At 39.8% G+C, this 24,375-nt stretch overlaps 2 protein-coding genes across 3 annotated transcripts in view; one reads left to right on the forward strand and one right to left on the reverse strand.

The window, feature by feature from the left end:
* The window catches only part of LOC148523798 (protein NipSnap homolog 3A-like), a 90,419-nt gene that overhangs the window by 63,821 nt on the left and 2,223 nt on the right, over nt 1-24,375 (forward strand). The window lies entirely within an intron of this gene.
* ABCA1 (ATP binding cassette subfamily A member 1) overlaps nt 1-24,375 on the reverse strand; it is a 117,771-nt gene that overhangs the window by 21,067 nt on the left and 72,329 nt on the right. For both annotated transcript variants that reach the window (XM_088472591.1, XM_088472592.1), the window contains 22 exons: nt 23,530-23,706; nt 22,586-22,808; nt 22,174-22,395; nt 21,316-21,520; nt 19,804-19,917; nt 19,468-19,639; nt 19,117-19,248; nt 17,283-17,422; nt 16,392-16,529; nt 16,015-16,235; nt 12,076-12,148; nt 11,204-11,406; nt 10,436-10,484; nt 9,841-9,954; nt 8,618-8,766; nt 7,658-7,782; nt 7,176-7,274; nt 6,906-7,095; nt 4,897-4,991; nt 4,751-4,783; nt 2,564-2,669; nt 387-461 (listed from right to left, as the gene is read on the reverse strand). In XM_088472591.1, coding sequence (XP_088328717.1) covers nt 387-461; nt 2,564-2,669; nt 4,751-4,783; nt 4,897-4,991; nt 6,906-7,095; nt 7,176-7,274; nt 7,658-7,782; nt 8,618-8,766; nt 9,841-9,954; nt 10,436-10,484; nt 11,204-11,406; nt 12,076-12,148; nt 16,015-16,235; nt 16,392-16,529; nt 17,283-17,422; nt 19,117-19,248; nt 19,468-19,639; nt 19,804-19,917; nt 21,316-21,520; nt 22,174-22,395; nt 22,586-22,808; nt 23,530-23,706 — 3,055 coding nt within the window. The remainder of the gene's footprint in view (nt 1-386; nt 462-2,563; nt 2,670-4,750; nt 4,784-4,896; nt 4,992-6,905; nt 7,096-7,175; nt 7,275-7,657; nt 7,783-8,617; nt 8,767-9,840; nt 9,955-10,435; nt 10,485-11,203; nt 11,407-12,075; nt 12,149-16,014; nt 16,236-16,391; nt 16,530-17,282; nt 17,423-19,116; nt 19,249-19,467; nt 19,640-19,803; nt 19,918-21,315; nt 21,521-22,173; nt 22,396-22,585; nt 22,809-23,529; nt 23,707-24,375) is intronic.

A 24,375-nucleotide genomic window follows, 5' to 3' on the forward strand; every position in this document is an offset into this window, starting at 1 on the left:
TATTAATAATGCGATATATAATCATTTACCATGGGTTTCTGTAAGATAAAAGTCTACATTCCCCACTGCAATGAGATGCGTATTTACAAGACCTAGAACACTGCTAAAGGTCACTTACGACTGTCACACTGGGCGCATTCATGCATCCCTAAAGCCTTCTGCAATATTATTCCATGCCATGTACATCTAACATACTGTATTTGGGGTCCTCTCCATACAAAGAGTATTTTGCCATCACTGTCATAACCATAACATGTTACACATCCTGAAGTATGGTGAGTGTGTTTGTGTGTGTGCGGGAAGGAGGGATATTTGGTCTCTGATAATGTAAAATGGCAGCGATGACCATGAACAGCTAAGAAGACATGAGGTTGATATGTAAATACCTTCACATTATCTTTTGCATCTAGTCCTTTCATAAAGGTCCCAAAGCTGTCAAGAAACCGGTTGGCAGCCCCATTCTGGTAAAGGAAGGACAAGATAGAGTACAGATTATTGAGTTCATGTTTTAATTCTTGTGTTATATCTAATACCTAAACTATAGCTGAGAAGCAGAAAACATGCTATGAGGGAATTCGGATTCATACTGTATATTTATGACTTTCTATGCTGTGAAATCAATACTTGTTATTTTGTTCAGTGGTGCTTCCTCTGCTGTGTTTATCGTACATGACAATTATTTAAGAATAGATAGATCTATACCCATACAATAACCATGTAAATTAGCATCAGCCAATCCTATTCCTAGGAATTATTGGAATCTGCCCCAAAGATTCTGGATATTTAGGGCCATCTAATGGTGCATACACACGATCAGATTTTTCCTTCAGATATGAACGATAACGATTTAAAAATCGTTCAGTCGTTCATATCTGAAGGAAAATCGTTCATATCTGACATGCCTGAACGATGGACGATCAACGATGCGCGTTCCCGATGGTCAGATAACGATTTCTGACATCTGATGGGTTTGCAGTCAGACTTGGACGATTCCATTCATTTTAATGCAGTCAAAAATCGTTCAATCGTTCAAATCGTTCAAAACTTTGTTAAAATCGTTCAAATCGTTCAGATCGTTTAATCGTTCAATCGTTCATCTGACAAATCTGACAAGTCTGACAAATCTGACCGTGTGTACGCTCCATAAGTGTCTAAAAGCTTCTGAATAAAATCTCAGCATCATTCAGCTAACAGCCCCTTATTCCATATTTTCCAATAATATTCTGCAATTAGATTTATGCTAGAGTAGGTTTTACAAGCAATGTCAGCTGTTAGACCCTCCATGCGGGTAGCTTTATTATTTAAAGGTTAGGATGTAAACATCTGTTTAATAAGCCTGTGTCTTTCTACATTTTATATTTAAGCAGGTTGTAAACATCTCAGGGTCATCTTGTTAAGGAACAACACACATGAGGTTATACCCACAAATGCACTTTGATGGTGTTCTTATCCAAAACAATTGTGTTACTACTTGCAGCCTTCCAATTTGGGGAAATCTATTGAAGTTCTAACCAGAGCTCATTCATAATTAAATTGTATCTATTTTACCCTCCATGCAGAGGCGTTTCTAGAGAGTCTCCGACATGGGCCCCTCTGAGCTGTGCGCGGCCAGAGCCGGAGTTATAGACTCTGGGCACTAGAGTGCGCCCAAAGTCTATAGAGTATGCGCAGGTCACCGGGAAAATGGCCGGCGCGGCAATTTTCCATGCACTGCGCATGCGCAAACGACGTGAAAAAGGCTGCGGCGGCCATTTTCCAGTCGTTTTTACAGTGCTGGACCCCCGCGCCGACGTGGGACTCTGGAGAGGTAAGTAATACTATGGGTGAAGGGTGTGCGGGGCCCCCCTGAACTCACACCCTGCACCCATTATAGATACACCCCTGCCTCCATGAGACCTAGGTCAACCCCGAAACGTCGGCACCAGGATATCGACAAGTGTGATATGCTAGTTAAAGGTTTTCACGCACGCAACTTTACAGTTGTACTGCCGATGTCCGTGAAATGTATTAACTGGCATTTCACACTGTATGACATCCCGGCATTCGGGGGTCCACATACTGCTTGTAGACATTATGAGTGTCGACAGGACATATGTAACCCTATATGTATAGTATTGCATATTTGGGGGGGAGATGTACTAAGCTCTGAAAAGAGATAAATCTGAGAGTGATAAACTACCAACCACTCAGCTTCTAACTTTCATGTTACAGGCTGTGTTTGAAAAATGACAGGAGATGAATGGCTGGTTGTTTATCACGCTCTAATTTATCACTTTCCAGGGCTTAGTACATCTGCCCATTAATATGTACAGCATTTGTGATCTAAATAATATGTGGTTATTGTAATGACAGTAAGCCTGGCTAGACATAATGGTGGGATCATTATCATTCAGAAGCTGCTGAATACTAAAGGTCGTATGGAAGAAGTTATGTCAGGTTTGACCACTGTTTTCTAATTCATAGTGACCACTGCATATCTCAGTTATGTTGAAACACAGGAGCAAAGCTTTCAGCACATTAGCTGTGTAAATGTAATGTCCTAAATGAATGCACAGTTGTTTACCTGTGCTAGGTCCAGGCGTTTCTTGATGTGTTTTATAGAGGCCACTACTTCTTCACTTGGAGGTAGTGCTGGGGAACTGCTTGCACCCAAGGAGAAACCACCATACCTGAGGAGCCAAGCAGTACAGACAGCTAATAAATGTCTCATACAAAAACCATACATTTATTATATCACTATTTATATAAGCTAAAGGATCACTAAACTGTATAATCTGGAGGTTGGTGTACATAAAGGAGTGATCAATAACATTCACAATACAGGCTAATGCTGTGTTTCATATATATATATATAAAAAAATCATTGGCCACTTTATTAGGTACAACTTTCAAGTATATGGTAGGATTCCACTTGCCCCAGAGCAGCTTGAATTGTTTATGGCATGGATTCAACCTGGTGCTATAGTGCTGGGAACATTTCTTAGATGTTCTTGTCCATGCCGACATTAGACAGTTGCTGGAGATTTGCTACCGGCACGTTCAAACTGCAAATCTCCCATTCCACCGCATTTCAAAGATGCACTATTAGAATGACATCTGGTGACTGTGCAGGCCATTGGAGTACACTGAACTCTATGTACTGTTAGTGTAACCAGCTTGAGATGACATTTGCTTTGTGACACCATACTATTACACCATCACCAGCCTGACACAAGGTAGGCTGAAACCATGGATTCAGGTTGTTTGTGTCATATTCTGACACTACCATCTTCATGTTGTAGCAGAAATAGAGCTTTATCAGAAAAGGTGAAGTTTTTCCAATCTTCAGCTGGCCAGTGTTGGGGAGCCAGGTGCAGTCCTCTGCTGCTGTAGCCCATCCACTTCAAGGTTGGACCTGTTGTGCTCAGAGATGTTCTTCTGCATACCATGTTGTAGCGTGTGCATGACGCTACTGTTACTGTTGCCTTCCTGTCAGCTTTATTCTCATTAACAATGTGTTTTTGGCCACAGAACTGCCGCACACTCTATATTTTTGTTTTACTCAACATTCTTGGTAAACGTTAAGAGACTGTTGTGCATGAAAACCCAAGAGATGAGCAGTTCCTGAGATACTGAAACCACCACATTTGGCAACATCGATTATTCCACAGTGAAAGTTACTTAGATCACATTTTTTTCCCATTTTGATATTTGGTCTGATCAAAAACTGATCCTCTTGACCACGTACGTATGTATGTCCTATGCACTGAGTTGCTACCACATAATTGGCAGATTAGATATTTGCAGGAAAGAGCTGGTGTACCTAATAAGGTGGCCACTGTGTGTATAAATATGCATACACAATGGCAGTACAAGCGAGCACTCACAGTGAATGTTTAGCTGACATGGTCAAGAGAACAAGCTACATCATTTTTAATATAGGGTTCAATATGATATATATGCAGAGCTGGTCAAGTCTACTTCTATTGTAGTTGTTACTGGACCTTCATGAATGTAAAAAAAACGGTTTCAAATTTAAAAAGTATTTGTTGTGCATCTGTACCTTAATTTTAAATAACAAGGTATTTTGGGGTTGATTCAGAGTTGCATGCAAGTCCGTTTTGTGGATGAATCTCTGTTTGTCACACAGTGCACTCTCTATAGCTGAGCATGTGCAACTATGAGTAGCATTTCAGACGCATTTGTTCTTGCAACTAAGTTGATGTAATGGGCTGCAACTGGGTATTTGCAAGTAGGCTAAGTATTCTGTGGGAGTGTCGCAGGTGTGTAAGTGAAATTGTGGCCTATGCAGAGTTGGCCAGATATAGGGATCTGTCTTGTTTCAGTTGCATCTCTAGCACCAACTTTTTATGTCTCCTCTCTGGGAGAACCCTGGAGAGGAGACGCAACTAGGTACTTTGTGGGGTGGGCCGGGCTCTTATGTCATTAGGTACCGCCCCCACCATGGGATTCCCAGCCATTATCTCCCTTCCTGCCCACTTCACTAGGCAGGGATGCATGAGATCCAGACACTCTTCCAGGAGGTGCGGGGGGCTATACCCGAAAATTCGGGAGCCTCCTGCAACTTCCGGGAGAGTAGGTAAGGGATGTACCGATGCCCATATATGCAGCCAACTGTGAATACAGGCAAAGATACATATATATTTCAGAGTGTGTAACATGGCCATATCTGTGGCTGACTTGTGTGCAAATCTGAATCAAGCCCTATAAAAATAAAATTAATGGGGTAAAAAGTGAAAACATAACTTACCTAAACTCATTCACCCAGATCTTGTTCTTTAAGCTACAAGAAAAAAACAAAAGTGTTACTTTTAGGGATTGTTGTCCTAATGCAAAATGATTTGGTCACATAACAGTACAATGTTAGACTAATGAATGTGCCAAAGCATCACTTACCTTTTTCCAATAATCTGTGCATACGTTTTTACCAAATAATCGGATATATTCCGGCCTGTTAGATCCTGCAAGATATCCGAGGTGTTCTGTTTCTTCTGTTTGAAAAGAATGCAGAGAAATGTGTCAGGTAATAAGCATGACTCATACCTCATATACTGTTGTGCACATGTTACACATGTAGGAGTGATCTTTAAAATATATGCACATGAATATAGCAATCTGCTCTACAGTAGCATGTATGGTTGATTTTGCTTCCTAGATAAATACTAAGTAATGAATAGGGACACAGGGGGCTGTTCTCTTCCATTACTTAAGGTAGATGTTTTTGCAGCATTCTTTTAACGGGTTGGATAGAGGATTCCGGTGGTCAGGATGCCTCCCGGTCAGAATACCAACAGTATAATCCCAACACAACCACATAATTATACTAACACCCCCCACCCCTACCCCCCGTAGCCCAACCCTCCCCTCCTGGAGCCTAACTCTAACATTCCCCCCCCCCCCCCCCTGCAGCCTAACCCTCCACCTAGTGCTTAACCCTAACACTTACCACCAGGATGCCGGCGGTCGGGATCCTGGAGTCAGGATTCCGACTGCTGGCGGGATTCCGGCGCTGCCATTCTGGGCGTCGGCATCACGACCACCGGGATAGTAACTACATCCCCTTTTAACACTAAATACATATATTCTTGGTAGAGCCTTTAAAATATTATGTGAGTGGGAGAGCTTTCAGCTCTGTTTGAGCAGAAAGCTCTCTGGGGCTTGCGGCAACGAGACCCTACCACAAGCGCTCTGTCAGAGCGACCGGCTCTGAATCAGGGTCAATGTGCACAGTTTTCCTTAACATAGCAAATCACAACTATTAACTGCAACTTATTACACTACTCACTGATCAGCTGTAAATTGAACCGGCATAAAATAAAAAATTGCGCCCAATGCATTACAACAAGGTTTGTCCAGATGTAAATATTAACATTATAGCTGGATTTGCTCCTAATTCTAATGAGGCCCAATATGTCTGATGAACTCTGCTGCTTGCATAAGGCTGCCTCTGAAGAATTAACCATAAATAATGCTCAATGTTTCCAGTGCCAACATATAGATTGTAAGCTTGCGAGCAGGGCCTTCCTACCTATATATCTGTCTGTTATTATCCAGTTTTGTTCTATTAATGCTTACAATTGTAAAGCGCAACGGAATATGCTGCTCTATATAAGAAACTGTTAATAAATAAAATATTCAGGGAACTGAATAATGTACAGTACTCAACAACAGGATATGCTGGATTTCACTTCTGGCAGATTATTTGTCTGCCGGGAGGTACTACATGCCGGGAGGTACTACATGCCGGGAGGTACTACATGCCGGGAGGTACTACATGCCGGGAGGTACTACATGCCGGGAGGTACTACATTCCGGGAGGTACTACATGAGAAAAACAGGATATTTGCTTTCATTCTAACAAGTCAGTTTGTTTGATACAAACTTATAGTTTTCTTCTTTGCTATATAACTTTAGGTGATTTATGTGAAAGGCATGAACCTTTTTGTGCTCATGTGGTCAGTCTCTATAGATGTACAGTATATATAATAAATTTACGCTGCACTACAAAAATCTCTCAATATGGAATACAATCAGTGAAGAAAGAACACACCTAGCTATTACTAGATACCTAACTTGTTCTGACTAGCACTGCTACAGTTTACACACTGCCTCATTTATGCTAACAAACTGTATTGTCTGCTTCAAATGCTTTTGTATCTTTCATGCACTTCAACATATTTGACATTCTTTTTGCATGTATTCAATGTGTTAATTAGCATTCATTACAATTTATTATGGTTTAATTATATACACTTAACAGCATACACCCCACGTGCCTCTATTGCCAGTTATGATTAACAAACCCTGTATGGGTGGAGTTTACAGGGAATAGGGAGGTGCTTCACAACAGCTTGTAGAGCGTTCAGTTGTTATTAATGTTGCATTACACTATGAGGACTTCCTACCTGAAATGGTGGCAAGCCACCAGCCCCTGGCGGGCAGACTGGTAGCATCTTCTTTACATTTTCATTGCTGCACTCACAAGCTGGAGAAGGATTTTCCATTGACCAATTACCATTGAGAAACATATCTTCTATGGCCTGAGAGACAAACTGAGTTCTCCATTCTTGATCTTCACCTGAGCAAGGAACACCCCTGTGTAATAAAATACATATTGTTGTCAGTGTGCCTTTGAAATGTTAAAGAGAGTGTGACTGAATATAGATTCCACTTACGGAATAGAATATCCATTCAAACACGCAGTTCCAAAGCCAGGCTTCCGAATCAATGCATTTAAGAGAGCTTCAGTACCAGCATCCTCCGGGGCATCATTGCTATGAGCAATACAAGTAGAGGCAAGAAGTTACAGATAGCCCACTTAGTGCAACAAACATCAGTCTAGAAATCTGGTATCCAGTTTCTATTATTCTTCCCAAATAAATCTAATATTAAATGTACTGTATGTCCTGCAGGCACATTTGTTGCTATTAGCACAATGTATAACAAATAACTCATAGGAGAAGTAAAAATACCAAAAAAATAGGGCTCAAAGATCTATAATAAATGTTACTTGAACTGTGTATGGCTGCATGCAATGACATATAAGAGATGTGAATTTGGAAATAGAATATATATTGTCTTGTTCAACCTCGTCTAAATTCTAGTAAGGAGAAGACAAAACAAGTAATGATATTAACATGTATGTGGTACAACCTACCTGAAAAAGGTATACTGTTCATCATACATCCACGGCTGAAGTTCAAGGCTGGGGTATTTACCAAAAGGTGGCACAATGAGGCTAAACATCAATGCAATGAGTACAAAAACTGCTGGCAGCACAATCTAAAAGTAAATGAGAGCAGGATTTATTCACTTTGAAAAGTCACATTGTCCATCATTATCCTCCTTACAAGAGATTCAAAGCTGCTCTAATAGGCAGCATCTAGCATTTTCAAATGTATAAACAGTGACCTTTGCCTCTATAACTGCCCAACCTCTGGCTGTCCGCGCACAATTGGATTTGTAGTTCTACAAGTCTCCCTTAGGATAACTTGCTCAGGTTTATACTCTTTATAGTATGCTCTATATCAGCGATAGGCAACCTGATCCATTTCAGGGGCTGCAATGGGTGGCCTCTGATCTTCTAAAGGTTGCAAGTGAAGGCTTGGAGGGCCACAGTGCTATATGTCCTACATCTATATCATTGAAATACAAACTGTCCTAGCTTCTGTCAGTTGGTTACATACTTTACATTACATTTTGCAGTCGATATTACTTTTTCTAATTACAGAACTTTACATTGTATGTCATTCTCACAGCATGTATATGTTGGAGCATAGGCAGAGAGATGTGTCTAACAAAGAGTTAATGTGTTACCAACTGAAATGAATGTAAGTAACAATGTCTGAACTGCATAAGTCAACAACCAAGTCACAACTTGTGATAGCTGAATGACCTGTCACCAATGATGTTCTCTGCACTATGAGAACTGGATACAGCTCATACAGATTATGGTAGCAGAGAATGTCTTGTTTCTTATTAGAAAGTGATGGAACTAATTTTGTTCAATTACATTTTCCCTGAAATGGAATACTAGCAAAACTAATTGGATATGCTGCATGTAGAGAGTACAGCACGGTGAGTCCTTCTACTTTACACATCTGTAATATTTACTCACCTGTGCAAAGAATCCTTTTCTGCTGCGCTTGGCGTACAGTAACCTCTTCCACAGTAAGGTGGTAAACTGTTGTCGCATCAAACTCCAACTCTTCACCTGGTAGGACCCTCTGCCATCTATGCCACTGAGAAAGTCTGTCTCCCGTGAGTCTGCAGAGAGGGAATATTATAGAAAATGTAACTACAAGTATAAAAGATACCGCTGATGGATGATTATCACAAGTAAAAACAATGCTTCTTTTTTCTGTTCATTACTGCGATGAAATGGACCTTTGTGAAGACCATGGGCCTAATTCAGAATTGTAGGTTGATTAACATACATCTTCAATGTTCAGGGGTCTGCGGCTGTGCAGGACCCGTTCTGCGTGTACGCTCGCAGACCCCCCTAACTGCACAATGACTGACATGCTGTGGCGTTTGGGGGGCGGAGCGGGGCCTGCCTGTTCACCATTACCGGAAAACTTTGGCCGGGCTGGACGAGGCCAGGGTCTGCATTGGTGGACGCAGATTCCTGGCCTCTTAAGTGACCAGCATCCGGATGATGATCCCAGCCTGCAATGTTGGTCGCAGTGCTGGGATCATAAATGCAGCAAGGAGGTGTCTGACATCTCCTTCCGCCTTTGCATCTGAGATGGACAGAATTGCACGGACGCTTGTGTGCGGCTCCGCAAATCTGTCCATCTATAAATCGTACACCATGTTAATTCTTACACATGTCCACGAAACCGAAAATACAAGTTGTTTAATACATCCATTTTAGGAGCTTAACAGAGCCAAAATATATTTTATAATTAATGTTTTCATCATGGACTATACATGCTTTGGTCGTAGCAGTATCACTAATGCTGCATACACATGGAACAACCATAGATATCATTATAGATTTCCCTCCAACTTTCTGTAGTGCAGATCAAACGATTTTGGTTGTACACACTGATATGTATGATAGACATTTCAGTGAAGCTATCTATCTTTTTACAGGCAAATCTTTACAAAATCGTCCAAGTTGGCCTGCATGCATGAAAGACCATAGATATCATTATCGATCATGCGGGACCGCGCATCGTTGGTCATGGTCAGGTTTTTCAGGTTGGTGACTGCAAAAAAGTGACCGATATCATTCAAATTGCCCATAACAGTCGTACCGTGTGTACGCACCAGAAGGCTTTATTAGCCATGTTCTTTTTTTTTTTCAAATTAAGCCACAAATAAGTTTTAAAATACCTGGATCCATGTCAAAGTCATTAGTCTCAAAGTTGTCATCTTCTGTGAAAGGTCTCAGGCAGCTCTGGTGATCTCCAAATGCATATCTTTTCCTCCTAGCAGGCAGTGTCCCATCTGTGGAAATAAAGACTTATATTGTAATAATACATACATTACAAAAACATGTACCATAATGCATGACACCCTGGGGCCGATTCTGAGTCACAGGCAAAGTGACTATATTTGCTGACAGCCCCAGAAGCCTTATTTACTACTTTATGCTACGGCGAGAATCCGTAGGGCTAATGCGAGGGGTTTGTGCACCCACAAGCTGAAAGTCACAGATCTACCAGATACACGCTCCCCTTCACCCTACACAGGACTCCCAATCGCACAGAGCTTTTGATACATGCCCACGACACTCGCACAAGTCAGGGCAGTCCTATGCAATTGCAATGTTGCTGCCCAGTTCCTGCCCCGAAATGCTAAACTTCACGGATAGACAGATCTGGCCAAGTTCCGTCCGTATGGGTTGTATATATCATTGCATAGAGATCCATCCGACTCAGTATCAGCCCCACTGATTAGAAGACACACAGCAGAAACATGAAATTACCTGAAGTCTCTGCGTCAACACCAGTATCATGAGCCACTTTCAGGAAGATCTAAAGAAACAGGTAGCCGATTAGAACAGACTACAGCCACTTATACTTTCAGCTGCTATTTCATGGTGATGTTGAGAATTGTGTTCCATTTGAATTACTCGGTCCATTCCAGAATATGCAGATATTATTATTGCCCCTGACTACTAAAGTGACTAGTTATCAATGAGATCTCACATGAGATCATTTTATTCCTGCTATCACATTTAGACTAATGGAAATAGCAATATCACAAAGGTTAGATTAAGTATGTGGTTACATTACTGTGATGACTGTACTGTTATCACCAAGCTTAGTGCACTCTGCTAAGTAGGAAAGCACATAGGACACACTACAGATTGGAAAAAAGATTTTCAAATCTAATCCTAATGTTATTTTTATTGTACAGCTGGAATGTAAGCTCTTACGAGCAGGGCCCTCTACCCTCTTCTGCTTCTCCATACTTTAGTTTCATCTACTTCTTACTCCTCACTAGGGCACCTAACACTCGGTTGCTTATGCTCTGTTGCTTATCTGGGTGTTATGGTCGCTAATGTAGCAATATATATTATCCATGTCCTGGTCCTGTATTGTTCTAATTTGTTTATGTACTTTGTAAGGTGCTGCGGAACACTTGTGGCGCCATATAAATAAATGATAATAATAATAATGTGCCATCAATGTATAATCTCTTATGTTTCCTGAGGACACCAGAAAGATATATTACATATGTACTGTCCCACCTCTTCCAAAGTGGTGTCTGAGATTCCGTAGCTGGAGATGCCAAGGTCAAATAAACGATCATCTATTTCATGGAAGAGCTCCACAAAAGCCCCTTCTTTAGCAGCCTCATAGGGTAATACATATGTCAGCTCATGTCCGATGTCCTCTACCAGCCGGGCCTCAGGCACATGTTTATTGATGAGGTTTGAAATGGCAGAGACATCTGTAATACCACACAGACAAATAAAACAAAGGTCTCTTGTAAGGATTTCAACTAAAGTTAATCTGCAGGGTAACAGAGTATATGTTTTCCATTTAGTAAGTACACACAGGTATAGATACAAGCACACAAAACTTAAGGGTCTATTTACTAAGCTAAAGTGAATGGAGATAAGTACCAGCCAATTAGCTCCTAACTGCCATGTCACAGGCTGTGTTTGAAACATGACAGTTAGGAGTTGGTTGGTTGGGACTTTATCTCGGTTCACTTTATCTCCATCCAAGGCTTAGTAAATAGACCCCTTAATTCATATCAGCATATTCTGACATATACTGTGAATCACACTGTATAATAGATAGATAGATAGATAGAAACATAGAGTCTTCCTTTGTCTCTCCTCCATTATGTTTCTACAGATAAACAAAGGGAGATGATCTGTCACACAGAGATTGTGAGTCCTTTGTAGAAAAGTCTCACTTTGCATAAAGCTTCTTTCTTAAACAGATGATGGAACACGGACTGAAAAATGTAATTTTCCACAACCCTGTCCCATCTGTCACGACATGAGGTCAATAACCAGCATCCATCTCTCCTCTGCTCACCTCCAAAAATGGAACACATGAGACACGAATGAGAAGTTTACACATGTACACCTACAGCAAACTTTCTTACCTATGGTCAGAGTATCACTTTCATGGTCACTGCCCAGGCCGGCATCAGAGCTGCTCTGAGAGACACTATCCTCCTGAAAGATACACATAAATATACTCAGTACACCGATGCACATGACTTTATATGTTGATGTCAATCAGGTAATGAAAGCAGCATAGACATTTTTTCTATAGAAGAAATAACAGTGGCTGAGAATGAAGTGCAGTGGAAGATGGTTAATTTTACAGAGATATGTGCTGCGCAGCCAGTAGAGCCATAACTCACAAAGTGTTAATAAAGTCCAGCAACAATTAAATCATTAGCCACTATGGGTGTGAGTTGTGGCTGATTCTGACCCTATCATCATCGGGCCCAGGGGCAACAGTGGCGGTGATTACAAGTTATCAGTTGCATTTCTGATTGGATAGAATGAAGGGTTAGGTGTAGGCTTAGATAAGGAGCTAGTTAATAATAATTACCCTACTTGTGGCTTCTCTCCTCCGGTTCGCAGTATGTTTACTTTGCTTAGTAATCACCGCTTCTGTGGTCCCCACTCCTAATGGCGCTGCCAGCATCAGTCTCTGATTCTGTTTGTATGTAGGAGCTGGCCTTTCACCATCCTGCCCACAAATGATGGGGTACCATCATACCAAATGTTAACTGAAGAAGGTCCTTTATGGGGCAATAACCCAACTACTAATTTGCTTTAAATTGCTGTAGTTATACTGTGCATACTTCTAAGAAGTGTGCATAAATAGAAAATGTTCAAGTCGCAAGTGTGAATAGATTACATTTCTAATGTGTTACTGCTGTATATATTTATTATATTAAATAATTAAAAAAGACAGGTTTATGGAAAACCAAATAGGAAAGACTTAAGCTAAATAGGGAAAGTCATATACAGTAGGTGTACCAAATATAGCTATAGTAACCATATACAGTGCATCCGGAAAGTATTCACAACGCGTCACTTTTTCCACATTTTGTTATGTTACAGCCTTTTTCCAAAATGGAATAAATTCATTTTTGTCCTCAAAATTCTACACACAGTACCCCATTATGACAACGTGTAAAAAGATTTTTTTAGATTTTTGCAAATTTAAGTATAAAAAAAACCACTAAGAAATCACATGTACATAAGTATTCACGGCCATTGCCATGAAGCTCAAAATCGAGCTCAGGTGCTTCCTGCTTCCACTGATCATCCTTGAGATGTTCCGACAGCTTAAGTGGAGTCCACCTGTTGTAAATTCAGTTGATTGGACATGATTTTGAAAGGCATACACCTTTCTATATAAGGTCCCACACTTGACAGTGCATGTCAGAGCACAAACCAAGCATGAAGTCCAAGGAATTGTCTGTACACCTCCGAGAAAGGATTGTCTTGAAGCACAAATCTGGCAAAGGGTACAGAAAAATATCTGCTGCTTTTGAAGGTCCAAATGAGCACAGTGGCCTCCATCATCCGTAAATGGAAGAAATACGGAACCACCGGGACTCTTCCTAGAGTTGGTCGGTCGTCTAAACCGAGCAATCGGGGGAGAAGGGTCCTAGTCAGGGAGGTGACCAAGAACCCGATAGTCACTCTGTCAGAGCTACAGCATTCCTCTGTGGAGAGAGGAGAACCTTCCAGAAGGACAACCATCTCTGCAGCAATCCACCAATCAGGCCTGTATGGTAGAGTGGCGAGACGGAAGCCACTCCTAGTAAAAAGCACATGGCAGCCCACCTGGGATTTGCCAAAATGCACCTGAAGGACTCTCAGACCATGAGAGACAAAGATTGTACTCTTTGGCGTGAATGCCAGGTGTTATGTTTGGCAGAAACCAGGCACCGCTCATCACCAGGCCAATACCATCCCTACAGTGAAGCATGGTGGTGGCAGCATCATGCTATGGGGATGTTTTTCAGCTGCAGGAACTGGGAGACTAGTCAGGATAGAGGGAAAGATGAATGCAGCACTGTAAAGAGACATCCTGGATGAAAACCTGTTCCAGATTGCTCTTGACCTCAGACTGGGGCGATGGTTCATCTTTCAGCAGGACAACGACCCTAAGCACACAGCCATTATATCAAAGGAGTGGCTTCAGGACAACTCTGTGAATGTCCTTGAGTGGCCCAGCCAGAGCCCAGACTTGAATCCAATTGAACATCTTTGGAGAGATCTGAAAATGGCTGTGCACCGACGCTTCCCATCCAACCTGATGGAGCTTGAGTGATGCTGCAAAGAGGAATGGGCAAAACTGCCCAAAGATAGTTATGCCAAGCTTGTGGCATCATATTAAAAAAAACTTGAGGCTGTAATTGCTGCCAAAGGTGCATCAACAAAGTATTGAGCAATGGCTGTGAATACTTATGTACATGTGATTTTTTTGTTTGTTTGTTTCTTTTATTAAATTTGCAAAAATCCCCCAAAAAAACTTTTTACACGTTGTCATTATGGGGTATTGTGTGTAGAATTTTGAGTACAAAAATTAATTTATTCCATTTTGGAATAAGGCTGTAACATAACAAAATGTGGAAAAAGTGAAGCGTTGTGAATACTTTCCGGATGCACTAAACATGTATGACATTTATTATATTTAGAACCCACATTTCTATTAAATTAAAGGGTTTTTTTCAGTAAGTCTATGGGTGTAATGTATTAAACTGGTAAAAACAGATTTATTTTACTGCATTATTTAGAGATAAATGACCTAGATGCTCCAAACACCTTTTATTGAGTTTAAAGAGAGGGTAACAGGTCGTTAATGCTTCTAATAGATCCTCAGCATTAAGAGGATATGCTGTACGATAAGTAAGGTCCCTCCAAGGCACTACTTAAATAACCAGTTCTGTGCATGTGAAGAGTTAAGTAACTGCAAATTCTTACTTAGCACTTTCAACATTAGTGAAAGAGATTACTTAGCGGCTAATTTCATGTCCGCTGCGCACATAACTGTGTATTACAATAAGCAATCCTTATTCATTTTCCTGCACACCTCAATATGGTGCAAAAGAAAACTAAGCAAAGAAACATTGACTCTGAGTGCCTGCGTGACCGGCCTGGAGGCAAATAATTGAGAATTGAAATGCCTTGTAAAGTTTTTTAACATCTTTTAGTTACTTAGTGTACTTTACAGCATCTGGAATGGGAAAAACTGTAGGATTAGTACACACACGTCAGTGAGTAGGTGAGTAGTGGTTCTTGTTGGTAATAAGAGCAAGGAGCCCAGTAAAATAAATAAAATGTGAAAGACACGGCAGTAAGCAATAAAATATAGGGTGCTGTGTAAGCCACTAAGATATTACTTACTGTCAAATAAAAGAAATTGTAATTGGAAACTTAGTGGTAATTGAGTCACTGACCTGTGTTAGAGTACCTTCCCTGATGTTGTGTGGCCATATCAGAGTTGCATGCAAGTCAGCCACAATTGCACTCACATTGCATGCATAGAGTTAAATGTGTTTGCATGCTGGGTTATACGCATCTATGCGGCTGCATCGCCCCCAAACCATACCCTTGGTTTCATAGCTGTCAGGATTATCAACGCATACGTGCACCAGCCCTATGTTTGTATGTAGAGATCTGATTTCAGACATATCTCTTGCACCAAACAACTCACAATTGCTGGCAAATCCGTGTACACGCCTTCAACACACCTTCACTAAAAACTTAGCCTACGTATAAATAGCCTGCTACCACACAGTTGAACCCATTGAGCTGCAAGTGGAGGTACAACTTCTCTGTAGATGCGTACACACAAGTCACAAGTCCTGCCCCTAAAACAGACTTGTGTGCAAATGTGCATCCACCCCCTAGATCATCATCCAGTTTGGGGACAATAAAAAAAAATCTTACACTGAGGCAACATTGAAGCATTTATGGTTTCAGTTCTGGATTAACCCAAAATTTGTTACTCTATCTGCACCAACATGTTAGACCACATTGCTCTTTTATAAATAAAGGACTAAACTTACCTTCTTCAGGTACGACATTGTACTGCTGCTGTTCCTGCAGGAGCTAAGGGAAGAGTCTGTGTCCCTCTTTACTAAAGTAAGGTAATAGCCAGTCCCCAGTTGGTTCTTCAAGAAAAGAGAAGACCCCAAACAGCACAATTTGCCATGAGAGATAATAGCAATGCGGTCTCCAAGGATGTCAGCCTCGTCCATGTGATGTGTGGAGAGGATGATGGTTCGTCCTGGAAACAAAAATGAATTCAGTAGAACATGGTACAAAAATGTCTTTACAAGACTAAACCATTGTGTAATCAGTAAATTCTGGCCTAGGGCATGACCACCAATAACCAATTTAATTGATGTCCCCCTAAACATAAATGGTTTTATTTATTATTTACCTTGTCTGTATTTAAGTAACAGGTCCCAAATGCCTCTACGAGAGTATGGGTCAACTCCAGCTGTGGGCTCATCAAGAATGACAACCTTTGACCCACCTACAAATGCCAAGGCCACAGACAGCTTTCTCTGCATACCGCCTGCAACACAAATAGCAATTACTTAGTCAAACAGCATTCAAAGTCCAGGACAACATCAATAATAGAGACACGTATATGTACATGTATTCAATAAATATGTACAGTACTCAATACAGATCAATTAAATGGCGTTTTCTCTCGACTGACAATTTACATTGATTGGAAAGTCCAACATTTCTCAGATAATATACGTAATACCAGAGATGCAGCCTAAGAAAACCACTAGACAAATATACTATAAAGCTATAGACAGAGTGAATTTTGAGGTGCAATAAAGTATTTTAATCATATATAAAATTGTCTGCAAATGATCAGTTTTATGACCTTATATAGTATTAGGATATAGTATGAGAACAGTATTTAGAACTTAATGGTTCTCAACAAACACTAATATAGTAGCAATAACCTAAATATTTTTGAGATCATATATATTTAAGGAGTGACATTTGTGGCAGTCAGTAAGGTACCGTGAGATCACTGATTGGCATGTATGGGGTACAATGTAGCAGATATATGAAGAAGAATCATGAACATTAGGTTCCCTGAGGAACGTTTTATAGGGTGCCATGCTGATGTGAACTGACCCTGATAACAGTCTGGCCCATCTAATCTACACTGCCTATGTAGTTTGCACTAGTGAGCATTTTGATTTGTTGGAAGACTTTGTTGGAAGATTCAAATCTAGTTAGTCAGCATTTTCTTTTATTGGTCATGTAGTAAGTTTAATTATTAACTCCACATTATCTACATTACCTGACAGCTGACTTGTCTTGGATTTTTTCTTGTTGGGAAGGCCGACATCGATTACCATCTGTTCCATCTCTGCTTTTACCTTCTCTTCTGACAGACCTTTCAGCCGTGCATAAAACCAGATGTGTTCTTCAACAGTGAGCCTGGAGGAAAATGTAGAGAGGCACAGATGAGGGAGCACATGTACATGCCTCAATGAGTTCCCATAGACACCAACACACAATCATGGTAAAGGCCTACTGCTCGCAAGGGTTAAATTCATATATAAAAAAATCAAACCTTTCAATACATTTCAAAAAGGGCATTTAGGACTCCACATGGCAATTCTAATGCAACAGCATTTTAAATATATATACTTTCATAAGAAGCAATTACATACCTGAAATGTTTATTTTTTAAGGGCTAACTAATATGAGAGTATACAATTGTAATTAAAAATATTTATATTATTTATTATTTATATTTTGAAATGTTTAACTACTAATTGTCATTAAGGGTTTTGAATGGTCCTTATTGAATGTTTTTATTAATTACTTTTTAAAAAAATATATATATTTTTCCATGGTATAATAGATCTAGCAAAAATACAATGAATTAAGGACAAAGGCAAAAGAGGTACTGCTATGATAAAAGTTCAGAAACAAATGTGCAGAACACAATGAATATTAATAAAATATACTTTTACCAAATAAAAATATACGTTTGTCTAAGATTGTGAACAGATATAGACAAACTGGTCATTTATTTTTTGCCTATTAAAATATGTTTATACAAAAGGCTTTTTTTAGTCTTTTAAATGTGCTTTCAGTGTACTATAAGCTCATTATCTTGAATTGGAGCCAATGCACAAAGGGTAAAGATGATTTCATTATCAGAGATTGCTGATTGCCAACTGCAGAAGTTATAAGCTGACAGATATAAACCAAGAGCTGTTAGTGCTGAATCACCCATATTATCTATCAGTTCACCTTAAAGAAGGACACTGACGTTATTAGATATGAATCCAGCAGAAAAATATGCAGGTGTATAACATACATTTTTCCATTCTCTATGGACATGACTTAACAAGAGTAAAGTTCACATTCTTTACATGTCTGCATTAATGGCAACTGAGCTACTAGGCAATATCACATATTTAGGGTAAAATGACAGGACAGTAATATTCTACCTGAATCTTGCGGAATTACTTGAATGTGATACGTTTAAACTGACCTATTTAAAAAATGCACACAGCTGACTTATTTATGTTAAAAGGAATATGTGAAAAACCACATACTAAGTAAAGGAACATTTTCACGTTCAACAAATCAGTTAGGAAATCATGTGAAAACTCAGTGGATTAAATATTTGGCACATAGTAACTATGACCAAAATGTATGGCGCATAAAAACAATGACAAAAGTATTCCGCACCGAGATCTCTAAATATTATAACACACGTGACTTCTCATTGGAGATACATTGCTGATGACAGGGGAAGCCGGAGTAGCTATTTCTTAGGAATGGAGTTCCCAATATATGGAGCACAAGGCAGAGAACAGCACTACCTGATTACTGCTTTGAAAAAATGCTAACGGATCACTGACTCAATCAGGGCTGAAGTCAGTCCTGGGTACAGTATTATTTAGCCATAAACGGTTACATTTTACATATATGTTTTTATAAATGTAGTATTACAAACAGGCTTACAGCTGCAACTGGGGATTCCTGGGAGTACACAGTATTCCTGCTAATAGGTAGGACACAGCATTGGTAATCACTCTTAGTGCAGCATATTGTGATGGTCTTCCAGGGCAGATTTACATGTAATACCAGATAATAAGCTCTGGACAACTCACATATCAAAGAGGACGTTATGCTGAGGACAAACTCCCAGATTCTGTCTGATAGAGCTGAGTTCAGCGCGGATGTCTTTTCCCATGATATAGGCCGTGCCGGAAGTTGGTGGGAACAAGCCAGTTAATATGGACCTTGAGAAAAAAGGACAATGTAAATATTTTTTTTTTTTTTAAGTATTGCTTTGTCAATTCAAAAACAGTGAGAACTAAATAACAAAACACTGGTATTCACTGTGGCAATGATAACTGATTATATAAAATACAGTGTGTCTCTTTTACATACATCGCTGTGTTTTGCGAATATATTTTTTGAAAGTTGCTGTGATCATTTATGTAATGTAAAGTTCTTACATAGTTGTTGTTTTCCCAGCTCCATTGTGTCCCAAAAAAGAGGTGATCTGTCCTTCATAGAAGCTCAGTGATAGACCATCCACTGCCACTTTCTTGCCATTGCGATAAATCTTCACCAGGTTCTGGATGGAGACCCCTAATGGAAGATGGGCGGGTTCCTCTTCCATGCAGACTAAAAGAAAGAAGCAACATATTGATAATATACTTTTCAACTGTTCTAAATAATGGCATTGTTTTTATACACTGGTCATAGTGTTTAAAAGAAGTATCTTATAAATACTGTAAATATAATATTTCAACAAAGCATAAAATGTAAAATCAGTTGTAAGGCTTTACCTTCAGAGGTAATCTTTTGCAAAGAACGGGGATGATTATCCACCTTTGGTTCTTCTCCACACCAATATGACTTTGTGAATGGGAAATACCAGGGTCTTGGAATTCCAAACTCGCCTAAATAGTAGAAATATCACACATGTAATACCCATAAATCAGAAAAGCAAGGTACATTTAAAAACAACAAAGTATATACATAATACAAGTTTGTTTAAGCTGTGTGGCGTATTTAAAGTAACAGTATAAAATAATATTAACTTACATTATGTTGTATAACTCATCTTTCTATAAATTCAAATAAATTATTATAGACAAAGAACCTAATTTAAGAACAAAACTCTGGTCATCCTCCCAAGACATACCCACATTAATAAACTGGATTTGAGTTCCCTTGTCCACAGCCAATATTTATAGTAGGGGTGGGGAACTTTTTTCTGCCTAGGGCCATTTTGATATATATAACATTATTCATGGGCCTGGTGCAGGCCACGCCCCTCCGTGTAACGTCACAATCGCCGGTGATTACAGTAATGCCTGGAGCTTCCTGAGGAGGCTCCGGGAAGCTGTAAGGACGGTCCAGCCAGCACTGCTGCATAGATTCTGCCTGCAGGGTGCCATTCTAGGCACCCTGCTAGCCAGAATAGGCTAGCAGAAAAAAGCTCAGAGGGCCAGACCAAATGATTCCACGGGCCTTATACGGCCTCCGGGCCTGAGGTTCCCCATCCCTGATATATAGTTTATCTAGGTTCAGTATACTGGAACAGTGGTCAGATGCCTAACAGCACTGCAGTTATTGGTTTTATTCCAACCGGGGCCCTATCTGTGGGGAGCTTGTATGTTCTCCTTGTGTTTGCATGAGTTTCCTCCCACAGTCCAAAAACCTTCTGGTAGGTTAACTGGCTTCTGATAAAAATAGACCCTAGTGCTCGTGTGTGTGGTAGGGAATTTAGATTGTTAGCTCCAGTGGGACAGTGACTGATTTGAATGATTACATAGAACACCAACTGAGCTTGGTACTATAGAAACAAATAATTATTAATAGATGTTATTACATGTAGGTTTGTTTTGTGCAGTATTGTTGAGATCCGTGTTGAAATAAATCAGAATAATAATTGTTGTTTTGTTTTACAACAAAAAAGACAAGTCATACTTCCTTTATCGGTCATCTACCAAAGAAGGAAGTAATCACATGTCTTCACATTCCTGTATCAAGATGCCTGGAAGTAATGTACAGTATGAGTGTATTAGCCATAACAAATAATCTGAGTATGCCCAAGATCTTGTTAGTGAGCATCTAAGTATAAAATGGGACGTTTCACCTTCCATGTTACTAACAATGAAAAAACAAATGGAGAACCATACTTTGTTTAAATTTAAAAATAACATTGTATTATTCCTTCATCATTACAACCATTGCTAATGAATGCTTGTAAAACAATGAATTATGTGGGGAATATGCTGCTTTAATACTGGATCTTCCAGTTTGCTGTGACTGCTATGTACAAAGCAGATTACCTGGAAAGACTGCTTCAATATACCAAGTCATCACTCCATACAAAAGGGTGTCAAACAGCATCATGAAGCCCGAGGTAGTGAGAGTGTAGCCTTCCTCTTGGAGAGGACTGTCTAGTAGATTGCTCCACTGCACTCCCACCCCTTGCTCTTCAAAAAGGGCAAAAACTTCACAGCCAAATCCAAAGGCAACAGGCGACAAGAAGCTCTGCAAGTAAAATGTGGAGTATTTTAAGAGAAAACTAAAACATTACAACTTTGTATGCCTGTTAATCAATATTGTTGCTTCTGAACATAGAAATAGTTAAATAAGGTGCATCACGATGGTAACAGGGAAGCTCTTAATAAGGTGTTGTGGCTATGTGTTCCCTAAGTGGTATTGCATGAACACATGACCCACAGAAACTAAATGGCACTTATACATTTAGGGGCCGATACAGAGTAGCATGCAAATCCTTTTTGTAGATGGATATTGCGATTTTTAGCATGTCCATGCACTGTAGGGAGTGATCACATCTACGTCCAATTGAGTCATACACACCTTGCATCTCCACTGATTGGACATAAGTAGGGGTAATGTGGGCTGGTAATAGGGCTGGTGCTAGTAGGTATGTAATTGTAGAGGCGATCGCAATAGGGATCCATGCTGAATCAGGCCCATAGTGCGAGTGGACTTGCGGCCAACTTGCATGCAACTTTGAATTGGCCCTTAGTAGTTAAATAAACTCACAATTAATAACAATGATTACCGAGGCCCACACTATCATAGTGGAGAAGTTAATACTAATGGAAAACAAATATATATCTCTAGTGAAATATCTATGGGTTCTGAGAGTTATCAAGACAAAAACAGATTCTTACAGCAAAAATCTTGAGAGTGTACCCCACGTAGTCTTGCCAGGCTACACAAAGTACGTAGGGAAGGTAAAGTGTAAAGTAGATGATGCCACCACAGGCTGCCGCTAGGTTAGCTCTAGAGAAAATAGTGCTTATCAGGAAGCACTGTGAGATGGTCACCACTCCAAAGACAGACAAGAAGACAAAGACCACACTCGGATCACTATATGGCAGGAGGTTTCCAGTCTGAAGAAGAAAACAGAGAAAGACAAAGCAGACATTTTAGTATGGTAGATAACTACATACCAAGTCAACATAGTGCATCTTTATATAGATCAAGTATTTTAATGTTTCAGCAATACAAATGTTCTCTAGGTTGATCATTTTAATATCGACCCTGAAAAAGATGATTCACTTAATGATGCTTTGAACATACCTTCAGAATCAGCACCAAAAGGCCAGCACTCATAAGAAGTGGAATGAGACTACTGATAAACCAACTCAGCCACAGAATTCCATTGTCAAGCCCCATGATTCGCATGGTCTCTTTGAGACGAGCCTCTTTCTCATATACAATTCCCTTGATGATTACAGCGACAGAATAGATCCATGCTAAGGTCATGAACAAGGGCAGGGATCGGCTCATGACTCGTAGAAATCTGAAGTTGAAAAAAAATGGTATTAATCTTGTGGCTCAAAGACCTTGTGCAATATATTCTGATGGCGTGCACAGCAGATGTTTAGAAATGCAAATAATCTACAACACAGCCACAAAATAGTAAATTACCAATAGACACTAATCATGTAATTAATATAGTACTAGTACAGAAATGGATATATATAGAAGTTCACTTTTATTGTAAGATCGTGCCAGAACCCAGGACCTCTGTACTTTGCCTCCTCAATAATTTCTAGGCTATTGTAGCAAATGCTGTGGTACGTCTAACAAATACAAATCATGGGGCATTCAAATATCTGAGGGCACTCATGATGGGAAAGGACCAAGAGAATGTAGAGACAGGGAACTGGGTACTCTACTTCAGTAGTTCTTTGTGACAAGTCCTTCTCCATCCTTCTGTTATCCCTATCTCGGCTGACATCCTTTTATGAGTCTTTTGTTCTATTTGCGTTTTGATTTGATTACTGGTATTGCCCCTGACAGACTACCTGTTTTGTATGACACTATGACTGCTCTGGACTGTTCACATTGAAATCTTTGGCTTTAATTGCTCACCTAGGTTACTATATCAGTCTTGATACATCCATAGATCATAAACTCTATCAGCAAATTCTCTGAATGTACCATCCGGTCCAGTTATGTTAACTCCTGTCTAGGATATCAATCTTTATCAACTACTGATCAGTGATCTTCTAACTTACATGTCATCTACATAACAAGGGTAGGGCATCTGCTGAACATAGACTCCTGTCCTCTTCTCTGTGCCGGTTTGTATTCTAATGATCCCCTGCTCAATTACATCCTGCAGGTAAGCAAAACCTCCCCAGATGTACCGCATGTCTTCAAATGGGTCAGCGCGAGGACCAGGATCCCAGTAACTAAAAGTAAATATCAAAATAATACTTAATGTAATTTGCAACGTCCCTAAATTTTAATAGTACTGTTAGTAATACATATACAGGCTGAATGTCAATGACAAATATATTTTTCAACTAGAAATCAACAATTTTAACTGTAAAGACATAATTTATTATCAGTTCAGATATGGAACAATAAATATTCCCCCTCTTAAAAAAAAAAAAAACATTATAAGAAGGGACATTGCTGGCTTATCCTAATGTCACTCTACAGCATCAGTATCAAATGTTTCAACACACTTAAGTGTTCCATTGGAATCCAGCCATTCCCTACTTCGGTCCTCAGGTAACACTCAGACTGGTTGAGGAGGCGGAAGTTGACCCAACAAACAGGACAATATAGGTAATCTTTCTACTGCATGTTACCACAGGCCATGTAATGACACGTCATCGTATAAAGGCCACATACAGTATGCTGTACTATCAAGCCAACTGACAATAACAGCTCCAGTAGTGCAGTGTATGTGACCAGCATCAGTACTAAACTATGACAAACATATTTAAGATTATGGGTCTCATTTATCAACAAGTTTTATCACTTACGAGTGATAAAACTCGTTGTGTATGATAAATGGTGCTCCAGCCAATCATCTGTCATTTTTCAAACAGATAACAGATAGGAGCTAATTG

The sequence above is a fragment of the Taudactylus pleione genome, unplaced genomic scaffold (genome assembly GCF_031769625.1).
Source record: "Taudactylus pleione unplaced genomic scaffold, aTauple2 ptg000127l, whole genome shotgun sequence".
In the NCBI taxonomy this organism is placed as follows: Eukaryota; Metazoa; Chordata; class Amphibia; order Anura; family Myobatrachidae; genus Taudactylus; species Taudactylus pleione.